We start from the raw sequence: 14640 nt of genomic DNA on the forward strand, positions 1-14640 counted from the left end.
TGGAATCTGTGGTGATATCCCCTTTATCGTTTTTTATTGCATCTATTTGATTATTCTCTCTTTTCTTCTTTATTATTCTGGCTAGTGATCTATTTTGTCGATCTCTTCAAAAAAAACCAGCTCCTGGGTTTATTGATTTTTTGAAGGGTTTTTTTGTGTCTCTGTCTCCTTCAGTTCTGCTCTGATCTTAGTTATTTCTTGTCTTCTGCAAGTTTTTGAGTTTTTTTTTATCTTGCTCCTCTAGCTCTTTCAATTTTGATGATAGGGTGTTGATTTTAGATCTTTCCTTGCTTCTCATGTGGGCATTTATTGCTATAAATTTTCCTTTAGACATTGCTTTAAATGTGTCCCAGAGATTCTGGTATGTTGTCTTCATTCTCATTGGTTTCGAAGAACATCTTTATTTCTGCCTTCATTTCATTGTTTATCCAGTCAACATTCAAGGGCCCGTTGCTCAGTTTCTATGATGTTGTGCAGTTCTGAGTTAGTTTCTCAGTTCTGAGTTCTAACTTGATTGCACTGTGGTCTGAGAGCCTGTTTGTTATGATTTCCATTCTTTTGCATTTGCTGAGGAATTTACTTCCAATTATGTGGTCAGTTTTAGAGCGGGTGTGATGAGGTGCTGAGAAGAACATATATTCTGTGGATTTGGGGTAGAGAGTTCTGTAAATGTCTTGGTCCAGGTCTGAGTTCAAATCCTGGATATGCTTGTTAATTTTCTGTCTTGTTGATCTGTCTAGTATTGACAGTGGAGTGTTAAAGTCTCCCGCTATTATTGTGTGGGAGTCTAAGTCTCTTTGTAGGTCATTAAGAACTTGCTTTATGTATCTGGGTGATCCTGTATTGGGTGCAAATATATTTAGGATTGTTAGCTCTTCTTGTTGCATTGATCCTTTTACGCTTATGTATTGCCCTTCTTTGTCTCTTTTGATCTTGTTGGTTTAAAGTCCATTTTATCAGAGACTAGGATTGCAATTCCTGCTTTTTTTTTTTTTTTTTGCTATTTGCTTAGTAGATCTTCCTCCATCCCTTTATTTTGAGCCTATGTTGCATGTGAGATGGGTTTCCTGGATACAGACACCAATTGGGTTTTGACTTTTTATCCAATTTGCCAGTCTGTGTCTTTTGATTGGGACATTTAGACCATTTACGTTTAAGGTTAATATTGTTATATGGTGGGTATCCTTCCATTTATCCTTCCATGAATTTGATCCTGCCATTTTGATGCTAGCTGGTTGTTTTGCCCATTAGTTGGCGCAGTTTCTTCATTGTGTCAATACTCTTTACAATTTGGTACGTTTTTGGAGTGGATGGTACTTATTGTTCCTTTCTGTGTTTAGTGCTTCTTTCAGGAGCTTTTGTAAAGCAAGCCTGGTTGTGATGAAATCTCTGAGCAATTGTTTGTTCATATTTTATTTCTCCTTCACTTATGAAGCTTAGTTTGGCTGGATATGAAATTCTAGGTTGAAATTTCTTTTCTTTATGGATGTTGAATATTGGCCCCCACTCTCTTCTGGCTTGCAGGGTTTCTGCTGAGAGATCCACTTTGAATCTGATGGGCTTCCCTTTGTGGGTAGCCCAACCTTTCTCTGTGGCTGCTCTTAGCATTTTTTCCTTCATTTCAACCCTGGTGAATCTGACAATTATGTATCTTGGGATTGCTCTTCTTGAGGAATATCTTTGTGGTGTTCTCTGTATTTCCTGGACTTGAATGTTGGCCTGCCTTGCTAGGTTGGGGAATTTCTCCTGGATAATATCCTGAAGAGTGTTTTCCAGCTTGGATTCATTCTCCGTTACATTCAGGTACACCTATCAAACATAGAATAGGTCTTTTAACATAATCCCATATTTCTTGGAGGCTTTGTTCATTTCTTTTTACTCTTTTTTCTCTAATCTTGCCTTCTCATTTTATTTCATTGAGTTGATCTTCAGTCTCTGTTATTCTTTCTTCTGCTTGGTCAGTTTGGCTATTGAAACTTGTGTATGCTTCATGAAGTTCTCATGTTGTGTTTTTCAGCTCCATCAATTCATTTATATTTCTCTCTAAGCTGTTTATTCTCATTAGCATTTCATCAAACCTTTTTTCAGGGTTCTTAGTTTCTTTGCATTGGGTTAGAACATGATCTTTTAGCTCAGAGAAGTTTGTTATTACCCACCTTCTGAAGCCTGTTTCTGTCAATTCATCAGACTCATTCTCCATCCAGCCTTGTTCCCTTGCTGGTGAGGAGTTGTGATCCCTTGGAGGAGGAGAAGTGTTCTGGTTTTGGGTATTTTCATCCTTTTTGCACTGGTTTCTTCCTATGTTTGTGGATTTATCTACCTGTGGTCTTTGTGGTTGGTGACTTTCAGATGGCGTCTCTGAGTGGACCTTTTTGTTGCTGATGAAATTATTTCTTTCTGTTTCTTAGTTTTCCTTCTAACAGTCAGGCCTTGCTGCTGTAGGACTGCTGGAGGTCCACTCCAGACCCTGCTTGCCTGGGGATCACCTGCAGTGGCTGCAGAATAGTAAGGGTTGCTGCCAGTTTCTTCATCTGTTATCTTTGTCCCAGAAGGATACCCACCAGTTGTCAGCCTGAGCTCTCCTTTATGAGGTGTCTCTTTGGTTATAAGGGGGACGGGGAGCTGCTTGAGGAGACAGTCTGTCTCCATTGTTCTGTTAATAGCTTCTGGGTAGGTATGTTTAAGTCTGCTGCAGAGGAACTCATAACTGCCTTTTTCTCCCAGGTGCTCTGTCCGGGAAGGTGGATTATTTATAAGTTCCTGTCATTCTGCTGTCTTTTTTCAGAGATGACCTGCCCAGCGAGGAGGTAGCCTAGTCACAGTCTGCCAGCAGAGGTGTTGCTTAGCTGCTGTGGGCTCTGCCCAGCTGCTGTGTGAACTTCCTTGCAGTTTTGTTTATAGGGGTATAGTTAGAACTGCCTTGGTAATGGTGGTCTCCCTCAGTAATGGCGGACTGTCTCTATTATGGCAGACTGCCTCTGTAATGGTGGACTATCTTGGTAGTGATGGACTGCCTTGGTCATGGCGGACTGCCTTGGTAGTGGTGGACTACCTTGGTAATGGCAGACACTCTTCTCCACACAGAGCTGGATCATCCTGGGTCCAGCTGTGCTTGCCATGAAACTCTCAATCCCGAGCATTTCAGATTGCTGCTCTTTCTGGGGGTGGCAGCAGCCGAGTCAGATCACCTGGCTCCCTGTTTCAGCCCTCTTTTTTTCAGTTGGACGGGCGACTCTGTCTCCCAGGCATTCCAGTCGCCAGTTGAAACGGTGCCTGCATTTGTGTGCATTTTTGTGCGAGACCTGCTACGCTGGCTGAAACAGCCATGCTGGAGACTCATGGCACTTTTCCTCCTGGGAATCTCCAGGTCTGTGGGCAGCATAAATTCATTTGGAAACACGGTGATCACTCACCGTCTGTTTTTTTCCTGGGAACTGCAATCCAGAGCTCTTCCTATTCGGCCATCTTGGATCCTCCTCAGGCCTGATTTCTTATATTGTTTGGTTTCCTCCTCAGTACCCAGGTTAGTCATGTGTACTGATTGGCATTTGCCCAGCACACAGTAGGCCCTGAGTAACGTTTTGGAGATGGACGGATGAATCAATGATGACAGTGAGCCTGGGTGAACTTGGTAGAAGCTCTCACCCTGGGCTTAACCACACAGCTGGCAGCCAGCAGCTCTGTGATCTCAGCGTGCTCCTGTCAAGAATCACTGCCTCACGCAATCTTCCCGGGGCATTCAGTGGGTAGCAGCATGCCTCCCATCGTGGAAATGCACAACTGGTAATCTACAAATTACTAACTTCCCTAACTTGCCTGCAGTCACAGAGCAACCCATATCCAGGCCAGTAACACTGCTTCCCCTTAATCTGCAGAGGTGGATCTATCTGGATGAATAGTTGTTAATATTAGCCCACTCATTCATTCAGCAAATCATTATTGAGTACCTACTGTGTGTTAGCCACATTGGTATACAGCAGTGAACCAAAAAAGTCCCTGCCCTCAAAAAGCTTACAGTTTAGGGGGAGGAGAAGGGCAGACAGTAAATACATATGTGAAGATATAGTTTTTCATATGGTGACAAGTGCCATGGGATATGGGGACCATAAAGCAAGATGAGAAGGATGAGGGGTGCTGGGGGCAGGTCTGCTGTTTGTATGGAGTAGTTAGGGAAGATCTCACTGGTGAAGTGGCTTTTCCTCCCTTTTTATAGTAAGGCATAATTTCGTTGGAGTGAACTTCGCCCTCTTGAGTGCACAATTCTGTGACTCTTGATAAATTAATATAATCATGTGACTCCCAGCACAGTCAAAATCTGGTTCTGTCACCACAAAACATTTCCCTGTGCCCCTTTTCAGGCCACCCCTCCCCCACCCCACCTCTGGCAACCATTCATTAATCTGTTCTCCATTCCTGTAGTTCTGCCTTTTCTAGAATGTCGTATAAATGGAATCATACAGTATGTGACCTTTTGAGTTTGGCACCTCTGAGCAGAAGAGAAAGATAAATCATTGAGATTCATCTGTGTTCTGTGTATCGGTAGTTCATTCCTTTTTATTGGTAGCATCAATGTACCACAGTTCATCCATTTGGATACCTTCTGGTTTTTGGCGATTTGAATAAGGCCACTGCAAATATTCGCATACAGGTATTTGTGTGCCTGTAGGTTTTCATTTCATTTGGACAAATAGGTTAGATGGCTTTTGAGCAAAGACCTGAAAGAAATATGAAAAACAAGCCATGAAAATAGTTCAGGATGCTTTTGCACATGCACCATATTGTGATTTAGCCAAGTGAATAGGTTTGCACTGTACAACTTTTCTGTTTGAGTCATTTTTCTTATTTGAGTTATTTGGAGGAAGTAGGGATAAGAAGGGAGGAGACCATTCATTCATTCATCCATTCATCCACCCAACAAACATTTACAAAAATGAAAGCCACCAGTCCACAGTCTGTGACCAAAAGGAAGCTTGCGACCCTTGGATCCACACCAAAGGCTAATTTTAGTTGGTTTATCTGACATGACATAATTTCCTTTCTGAGTTTCCTGAAAGTTAGGATGAGACAGTGGTTAATAAGTGTGACATTATCTTCATATAGGGATGTGGGAGCAGAAGCATTTTTGAGTTTTTAATCTCATTGGAGGCTTCAGGGACCCTTTCATAGGTCCCTGAGAATTGACATTCTTTTTTGTCTATGAGGTTGTCTGTGTGAAAGGGAAAGGTGATCTCTCAAAAGACATATTCATTTACTTTCCTTTTTTTTTTTTTTTTTCTTGAGACAGTCTCACTCTGTCGCCCAGGCTGGAGTGCAGTGACGTGATCTCTGCTCAGTGCAGCCTCCACCTCCCAGGTTCAAGCGATTCTTCTGCCTCAGCTTACTGGGTAGCTGGGATTACAGATGCCCACCACCAGTCCCGCTAATGTTTTTGTATTTTTAGTAGAGATGGGGTTTCACCACTCTGGCCAGGCTGGTCTCAGACTCCTGATCTCAAGTGATCCACCCACCTTGGCTTCCCAAAGTGCTGAGATTATAGGTGTGAGCCACCCTGCACAGCCTGAAAAGACATGTTCAAATAAGAGCCCTCCCTAGATGAGGGGCCAGAGGACAAGATTACATCTTCCTAGGATCAGGAGCTTTGTGAAAAAACAAAACTACAGGAAATAACTTGTGGACTTCTTTGTTTCAGGTGATGCAACTGTGAAAAAGAAACCTGCCCCCAAGACGCCTCCGAAGGCAGGTAATTGGCCATGGCACTATCTGGGGGCAAAGAAGTCATCTGCCATGGGGGTTTTGCCTTTACCCTCTTAGACTGACATCTGGGTATGTGATCCCAGGAGATACCCCATTGTACCCCACCCTCAGTTCCAGCTCTGCATTTTTCAGGCTGAGTTTGCTCACCACGAGCCTCTGCACAGCCTGGCCCCTTGTCCTCTTCCACGGCTTTGCCTTTCCTTCTGCTTCCCATGTTGACAGCATCACACAGGACTAGCTGCTCTCCTGCCTACCCCTGCTGTGAATTCTGTCCTGCCATCCCTCCTCCTCTCTGCCCTTGTGTACATGACTCCCTCAGAGCTACTTTTGTGCCCAGCTCTGTGTATGCTTGTTATATGGAGCCCTTGTCTGTTTTCCACTGGATGACACTTGAGGACTTGAATCAAGCCTGCCAGCCAGCATTTGACTAGAGGTTAGAAGGCAAGACGCTGCTTAATTCATAAGTGAGTTAGGAGCTCAATTTGAAAAATTAGGGTAAGACACAAATTCCAGTACAACCAATAAATTGTGTGGGTCACTTCTGAGGGAATCAGAATGAAAAGGTGAACAAAGCTAGCAGGTGCAAGAACTTGGATGTCCTGCAGCAGGGATCACTGCCCTCAGTCTTACCCTGAAATTTCCAGAAGCCAAGAGAAGAGCCAGCAGACCACTGTGGACGGCAGCGTCAAATGAGATAAGATTGCCTGAGATCCTTCTGCCTCACTCATTTTCTCCCTGTCCTCCCTCAGCAATGCCCCCTCAGATCATCCAGTTTCCTGAGGACCAGAAGGTCCGTGCAGGAGAGTCAGTGGAGCTGTTTGGAAAAGTGGCCGGCACCCAGCCCATCACCTGTACCTGGATGAAGTTCCGAAAGCAGGTCAGTGACAGGATGGGGTGGCCATTGGCGGTGCTGAGAACAACCTGTACAGCCTTTGGGCCAAAAGAGATGAGAAATGCCGTGCTGAACTGGCCTCACTCTTCGTAGCTTTAGAAATGAGAGAGGCCACTCCCCTACCTGTCACTCACTCACCAAACCTGAGTTCTTGCTAATCTTTGTTTCTGAACCTACCAATAATCCCTGCCTTTGTAGACAATTTGTGTAATACAGAAAAATGTGAAGGAAGAAGTAGAAACCATCTACGGCTCCCATCTGATTTGATAGCACAGTCTAGAATCCTACTCAGAGTCAGGAAAGTCAAGCCAGTAACCCAAGATGACCTCTTAGACTCCATGGGCTTGCTGTGATTTTGTGCCAGCCCATTGATTCCTGTCTGTGATAACTGCTTAAACTTGCCACATGCTGAAGGAATAAAAGCAAATGTGAGTATTTGGATAGAAGAATTGTATGATAAATAGAACTGTGTCTTACTGAGCCAGAAATCTAGCTACAGTTTATCATAATGATTCCTACAGAAAAATGTTGGAATTTCCAGACAACCAGCTTTGAAAGGACTTGGGGAGCCTAGCAGCTCCACCAATCCCACAGTGATAGTGTGTGCCCATATGCATGATCAGCAGAGACCCTGTAACAGTGGGCTGGCCCAGGAGCGGGAAGTTGTGAAGATTTATTCTGAGCCAGGCGCAGTGGCTGACGCCTGTAATCCCAGCACTTTGGGAGGCCAAGGTGGGCAGATCATGAGGTTGGGAGTTCAAGACCAGACTGGCCAACATGGTGAAACCCCATCTCTACTAAAAAATACGAAAATTAGCTGGGCATGGTGGCTCATGCCTATAATCCCAGCTGCCTGGGAGACTGAGATAGGAGAATGGCTTGAACTGGGACCCAGGAGGCGGAAGTTGCAGTGAGCAGAGATTGTGCCACTGTACTCCAGCCTGGGCTACAGAGTGAGGCTCCGTCTCAAAAAAAAAAAAAAAAATATTTATTCTGAGCCCTCTGTTGCTCTGTTATAAAACCAGTCAAATTCTCCTAAGCCCAGAGATGAGCAGCAGCTCAGAGATGAGCACGTAGTACTAACAGGGAGGAAAGCAGGGTTGGTCTCAAAAGATGGAAAAGAGAAGCTCGCCTTTAGCATCCCAGGGCATGTTTGTCCTGAGCTATGCCTGGACTACTGTTGTCTGAAATAAGATGGAATCTCATCACTTTTCAGAGACGTTTAGCCAAGTCCCAGCTCTGTCCTTCAGAACTTTCTGCAATGATGTGTTAGCTTTGTGCTATCCAATATGGCAGCCACCAGCCATCTATATGTGGCTGTTGAGCACTTGAAATGTGGCCACTGCAACTAAGGAACTGAATATTTAATTGTAATTAATTAAAAAGTGTTTAGCAGCTTTGTTAAGATATAATTCATATACCATAAAATTTACATTTTTAAAGTGTACAATTCAGTAGGTTTCAGTAGATTCACAAGGTTTTGCAAGCATCACCATTATCTAATTCTAGAATACTTTCATCATCCCCAAAAGAAACCCCAGACCCATTAGCAGACGTTCCTCCCCTTCCCCCAGGCCCTAACAACCACTAACAGTATTTATGGATTTGCCTCTTCTGGACATTTCATATAAATGGAATCATGCAGTATGTCATCTTCTCTGTGTAGTGTTTTTTTTTTTCCACTTAGCATACCCTTTTCAGGACTCATTTATGTTGTAGCATGAATCAGTACTTCATTCCTTTCAATGAATCAATAATAAATATTCCATTGTCAGGATATAACGCATTTTGTTTATTTGTTCATCAGTTGATGGACATCTGGGTTGTTTCCACTTAACTAATTAAAATTTAAATAGCCACATGTGACTAGCAGCCATGCCATTGGGCAGCACAGAAGAGGTTAGAACCCACAGGAGTGGGCCTTGTGAATGGCTTTGCTGAGATGTGTTCTCCTATCATCCCATTCCAGAGAGGTAGAGGGAGACCAGGTACTCCTGAGAACAGTGAGTGCCCAGCTAGTTCATCCATCCTACCCCTGCTCCACACTCTCCTTGCCCATCCCGGACCTGGCACCCTTAGGGAAGCTGAGTTCTGGATGAAGGAGAGAAGGGGCCTCAGGGAAGTGCAGAGTCCAGACCAGACCGAGCCCCCCACAGCTTGTCCGGCTGCATCTTTAGGGAGTAGGGAAAGGGGAGGAGCCCCCTTCCTTTCCTGGCCCAATGGCCTAAGGCTTCAGCCCCTGCTCTGTCTTCTGCCCCTAGATCCAGGAGAGCGAGCACATGAAGGTGGAGAACAGCGAGAACGGCAGCAAGCTCACCATCCTGGCCGCGCGCCAGGAGCACTGTGGCTGCTACACACTGCTGGTGGAGAACAAGCTGGGCAGCAGGCAGGCCCAGGTCAACCTCACTGTCGTGGGTGAGTCTGCTGGCCAGGTGGCATGCAGCATGGGGCAAGGGGAAGGCAGCGAGCCCCCAGGCAAGAAGCATGGGCCTCAGGACCTCATCACCTGTTCTCTCTTGCCACTCCTGTGCCTGATTTTCAAGGTACCACAGAAGGAAGATCACAGCAACCCACAGACTCCCTGCTAGACCCTGCTGGCCTCCAGGCTCAATGAAGGGGCCACAGCTGGGCAGAAATCCTTTTCCCTGTCTCTATCAGCACCTCTCTGTGATAGCTGTTCCTGGAGTTCCCTGCCCTCAGGCCTTGACATCTAGCTTCTTTGAGAAATACGAGACATGATGCATAAACGTGGTCAACTTCTTGGCCCCTACACCACAGGTGTCTGTGTCTGTCCCCATCCTGACTCCATCCTTCTGGCTCTGCGGATGGCCCACCTTGGTCCTGCCAAAGATTCCTTCCTTATTCTGTGCTCTGGACCCCAGACCCTGGGGAGCTCCACCATCCCCACTTCTCTCTCCAACCTGTTCCTCCCTCCTGGCTCCTCCCAGCAGCCCATGAGTGTCACCATCTTAGCCAGATGCACAGGCATGTAAAACTCCTGCAGTGTTCTCTCTCGCTCCAGCCACCCTACCTTCTCTCTCTGACAGTGTGAACCTCTACTGCATTCCTGCTTCTTCACCCCCCAGCACCCTCCAGCTTCCTGTGGCCTCACTCCCACACCCCATTAGTCTGCCGGGACTGCCTTTCTGAGGTCACCATGACCTCCCAATCCTGACTGCACTCACTTTTCCTTATCACCTCCTTCATCCCAGGATTGAGTTGGGTCTGTCTCCCGACTGATTCTCAAGTTCACTTTTTCTCTCCTTCCTAACCACTGTCTTTGCGCCCTGGTCAACGCTCTCCTGGGGCATCAAAAGAGCTTTCTAACCAGTTTCCCACTGTTGTCATATTCTGCTCCAGTTGTTCCCCGTGTGGCAGGTGCTCAGGACGGCAGAATGAGCAGGCAGAGGAGCAGACAGATAGAGACTAGACTCTGTCTCATGCATTTGTGGGCCTTCATATGTTGTGCATGTGGAAGCCTTTGACCTGGTGTTTATTGATATGTGCACCAGACCCAAGCAGGTTTTCCATTTGTTCTTGGCTTTCAAGCTCATAGGGTACATTTGTGGAAACTAGAAAAAGGGGCCTTGCTGAGTAGAGTGAAAAGGGCACAGCACTTCCAGCCTCACCTCAGAGCTCATGACCTGGCCTTGGGGAGCACAGATTAGCCAGATGCCCTCACTAGGCCCCTTTTCTGCAGTGCACAAAACTCAGCTGTGTGTGCTGGTCCCGACCTTGACTTCCTGCATACTAGCCTTTCCTGTTTGCTCCTGGCGCACACACACGTGGGCACACAGAACAAAAGGATCTGTTGGTAACAGGGTTCGTGTGGCTATGGTGGTTAGAAGCCTTCCCCTGGAATCTTTCTTATGGAGGTATCTAGACATGAAGTTAGAAGTTGGAGACAGTAACTCTTAAGGTCTCCTGTAGCTCTGACATTCTATGATTCCCAACTCTGTTCTCTGACATTCTGATTCATTGACTATATTCTCTGACATTCTGATTCCTCCGCTCTATTCTCTGACATTCTGTGTTTCCTCAGCTGTAATTCTCTAGTAGTCTATGATTCCTTGACTTTGTTCTCTGACATTCTATGATTCCCTGACTTAGTTCTCAAGCAGTTTTTCTTCCCTATCTTCATCTTGTATCCTCAGCTTAGGACTAGGATGGACAGGACTGATGTTTCCAGCCTTATGTAGGGGAAACTGAGGACTAATATGAGCAAAGTGACATCGTGCATCAGGGCCTAAGTGAGAACTAGCTCTAAACTTTCAAGCACTTGTCCTCCAGTGCCACTCATGGGAGTGAGAAGTAGGTACAGAATGTTCCAAAAGGTAAAGGGACACTCTGGCAGCAGAATTCATCTTGAGGAGGACATGCAAGCCTTCTGGGGCGCTGTCCACATGCCAGGGAGTTGTTGATGTCTGTCCTTCCATTTTTCTCATGCTAAGCCTTAGAAAGCCCTGTAGCACTTCTCTCCAGCCCCTAAGCATTTGGGGAAGAAGAAGCCCTTGTCCAACCAGGTGAATAGGGAAGACATGAGGACAAAGGACAAAGTAAAACAGAGCTGGGAAGACAAAGGAGGTGGTCAGTGAGCTGTGCCCCCTCCAGCTACCAGAACAGACCATGGGTTCTAGGCCCTGGCTCAACGCCCCAGACAGATAGTACTGCAAAGCCCGCTGGAAGATTGTCCCTAGACACAGGAGACCTGGGAGAGGGAATTCACAGAGGACTGAGCTCCAGCATCCATCCTCAATTGTCCATATTTCTCTTTGCCTTCTCACTTGCTCTGTTCCTCTCCCTGGCCTTGTTTCTTCACCCCGTGCTCCATTTTGGCCATTTCTCAGGGTCTGTCATCCTGTCCCACATATCCCCTTTTCCTCTTGTCTTCCTCTGGCCCTCATTCATTCATTTCTTTCAATTAGAAGTTTCAGATTGGGGAAGACTGGTCTACAAAGGAGTCAGGGAATGAGTTTTTTTCATCTCTAAAGGAGAAGAACAACCCTTTTCTCACTCTGTCTCTTTATGGCGACTCCAGGGGCTTATTTGAATAACTTCCTCCCAAGGAGTCAGGAACCTGTGGGGGCTTGGTGTTAGCAATCCAGTTTGCTGGTACATTTAGATCTGTTCTGAAGCCCTGATTTGGCCCTGTTCTCCCGTCCTATCAGCAAGTATCAGTTTCCACTTTTCTTTGATGTTCTCTCTCATCTGTTCCTCCTTAAGCAACTTTGGGGTCAGATTCTTTGAACTGCTTTTCTGTACTCAGCCATCCCTCCCCCAGCCCCCAGTATGCCCAGCTCCTGCACAGTGCCACGCACTCCCCTCCCCCGATCACCACTAAGTGGGCTGCAGTTCTGGCCTTTTATGGTTTAGTTTCTTATTCTCTGCGGCCAGCGCTGACAGGGCCATTGGCGTGGCTGTCCGCCAGCTGGCAGGAGCAACATGTTAAATGCCGTCCTGGGAGGGGAATGGAATGGAGGAGGACTGAGGCTTTCTGTCTGCCTCCCCCTCAAAGAGCTAAGAATAGAATTGCTCAATAAAACAGGACTCACATTGATGGATACAGCAAAGCCACATTCATTCAGAGCTCGTGCACTTAGAATATTAGTTCAAAGTAAACCTAGATGAGGCTCAGATTTACCTGTGCATCTTCAGGGACATCTCTGTATTCTCTGATCAGGGTTTATTAAGCAGATGTAAAACATACATGAGATAAAACGGGAATCACTTAGCCTGCTCCAGACAGTTTTTGTGCGCTCTAGAAGCATGCATTTACAGATCAGCCAAGTAAGGCCAGTTTAATACAACTCCTACTTGTTAGCAGCAAACTTCTCTTATTGTATATTCTTTAAAGGACCACTTTCTTTTCAGATCATCTCTGACTCCTATTTTTCAAATGATAATAAAAACTAGCTTTTCCCTCTGTTAGCTTAAGTGAGTGATATTTGGCTATTTTGGAGACTTATTATATTTTAAAAGGCAGCCCAGGAATTTGCGATGCTCAGAGCCTCTTCTGACACATGTGCCCCTGGTATTGGCCTGTGGGGAATAAGGGAGAGGGCAGTGAGCAGCACACCCAGATGGATTCCTTAAGGTCACTCACCCAACATGAGAAAAGCAGGTCTCTTTTCATATCTTTAAAGGAGCGAAACAAGTAGGGAGAACCCCAAATACCCAATAATCCCCAAATACTGAGTTTAGAGCTTGCATGATTTCCCATCTGAATGCTCAGCTCAGGCTTAAGCAAGATGCCTTGTTGAGCTCATTCTGCCTGATAGCCTGGAAAGTCCCGAGCCCTGGAGCGAGGGCCCAGTGGCTTCTTGGAATCTCCTTTTGGCTTTGCCACTGACTACTGGGTTTTCTTGGTAAGCAAAATGCCTTAGCTGCTGAGGATCCATTTCCCAAGGACTAGGATTATCCAGGTAGATGACATTTGGGGGCCCTTCCAGCAGTTGCTGAAGTCCCAGGGCAGGGACATCCAGGTGGAACTAGGCACAGCCACTGGTCACCTTCCAAGAAGCAAGCACAATGAGACCTCGAGGGCAGTTACTCCAGTAGGAAGCTGTAGGACGGGATCCTCCGTTTTCCTGGGAATTAGAACATTTGCCGAGGAGAAAATCCTGAAGCTGGCGCCATTGGAGACCCTTCTCTTAGACTCAGCTGAGTTTCCTATTCTGTTAGTCAAGCCTCCAGGGAGCCCTGGGAGAATTCAGAGGAAATGTGGAATCTCCTTTGCCTAGGGATGCCCAGGGTCTCCCCACCACTCTGAGCATGTTGCCATGGAGGAAAGGCTCACAGGAGCGCCCTGTTCCAAGGACATCTGTTCTTTTATGAGGGTTTTCATCCCTCGCTAGCTCAGCTGCTGCATGGGGCTCTGTAGCTTAGAAAGAACAGAAAGTATCAGGTACAGCCCATGGCTCTAAAGGCAGGTGGAGGTGTGGGAGGCCTCCAGTCTCATAGGACTTCTGACTTGGGTCTTTTCTGAACTCCTTAATTTGGTAGCAAATTCCTTAAAAGTGTTGGATTTTCACTTGGAATTAAAGTCCCTCTCCCTAAATTTTGCATCTTCTCTTGTGCGACAAGTCTTACATATCATATACGTCACGTATAGGTTCTCATTCTCAGCCAAGAGGCATCTATAACAGGGTGGGGTTCAAATGGCACCTCTTCTGCAACACCCATTTCTTAGTTTTCTTTTCTTGACCAAAGCAGAAAGAAGATCAGTTGGCAGAGTGCATTCATTTATAAGCCCACACGACTTCAGATGTGGCCAATCACATGGTTTCCAGGCAGCTTTCTCTGGGGGGAGTAGTGGGTCTGTCTTCCGTCCCTCTTTAGGCTTTTTTACTTCCTTAGCTCGGTCTTGAGAGAACTTGAACCACTTGTCTCTAAGAGAATTTAGAATAATAAACATCTTCGCCAAAACCAGAAATGTTTCAAAAAAGGCCAATATATCTCAGAACAAACGGTTTTTCTAAGAGAACATAAACAGCCAGCGAAAGTGGTTCTGTCGCAGGAAGCCTCTGGCATGACTGCCAGCACTGGAAAGTGGCGCTGTCACAATCCCAGAATCATTCCCAGGGCTTTGGTTACTGGGGATAGACAGTTTCTGGGCAGTGCATTCTGGGCTGGAATGTGGATCAGCAGGGCTGGGAGAGGGGACAAGAATGAATATGAATATATATATACTCATATGCACATGCAGATTTTTCTTCTCCATATACATAGGGTCATTTGCAGGAATTCCCTTTGGCCTTCCTGCCTTGCTGGGGGTGGGAGAGTAGCGGTCAAGTATTTTATCTATGTTTGCTTACTTGATGCTTGCAAAAACCCTAAGCGGTAGGTGCATATTAGCATCATTTTCTAAATGAGACAGTCAGGCAAACAAACTGCTTTCAAATTTGCTGGAGTTGACCTAGCTTAAAAGTATGGTTTCAATTGCGACTTTGTGGGGCTTCATGAACTCAAACAGCATTGAGGGAGATGAAGGGTTA

General features: G+C 45.9%; 1 protein-coding gene across 4 annotated transcripts in view; it reads left to right on the forward strand.

Moving 5' to 3' along the window:
- Positions 1-14640, forward strand: part of MYLK (myosin light chain kinase) — a 120307-nt gene that overhangs the window by 58450 nt on the left and 47217 nt on the right. For all 4 annotated transcript variants that reach the window (XM_032267750.1, XM_032267749.1, XM_032267751.1 and 1 more), the window contains 3 exons: positions 5690-5740; positions 6504-6631; positions 8908-9061. In XM_032267750.1, the coding sequence (XP_032123641.1) occupies positions 5690-5740; positions 6504-6631; positions 8908-9061 (333 nt within the window). The remainder of the gene's footprint in view (positions 1-5689; positions 5741-6503; positions 6632-8907; positions 9062-14640) is intronic.

Source organism: Sapajus apella, unplaced genomic scaffold (genome assembly GCF_009761245.1).
Source record: "Sapajus apella isolate SASKATOON/1434 unplaced genomic scaffold, GSC_monkey_1.0 scaffold171, whole genome shotgun sequence".
Lineage (NCBI taxonomy): Eukaryota > Metazoa > Chordata > Mammalia > Primates > Cebidae > Sapajus > Sapajus apella.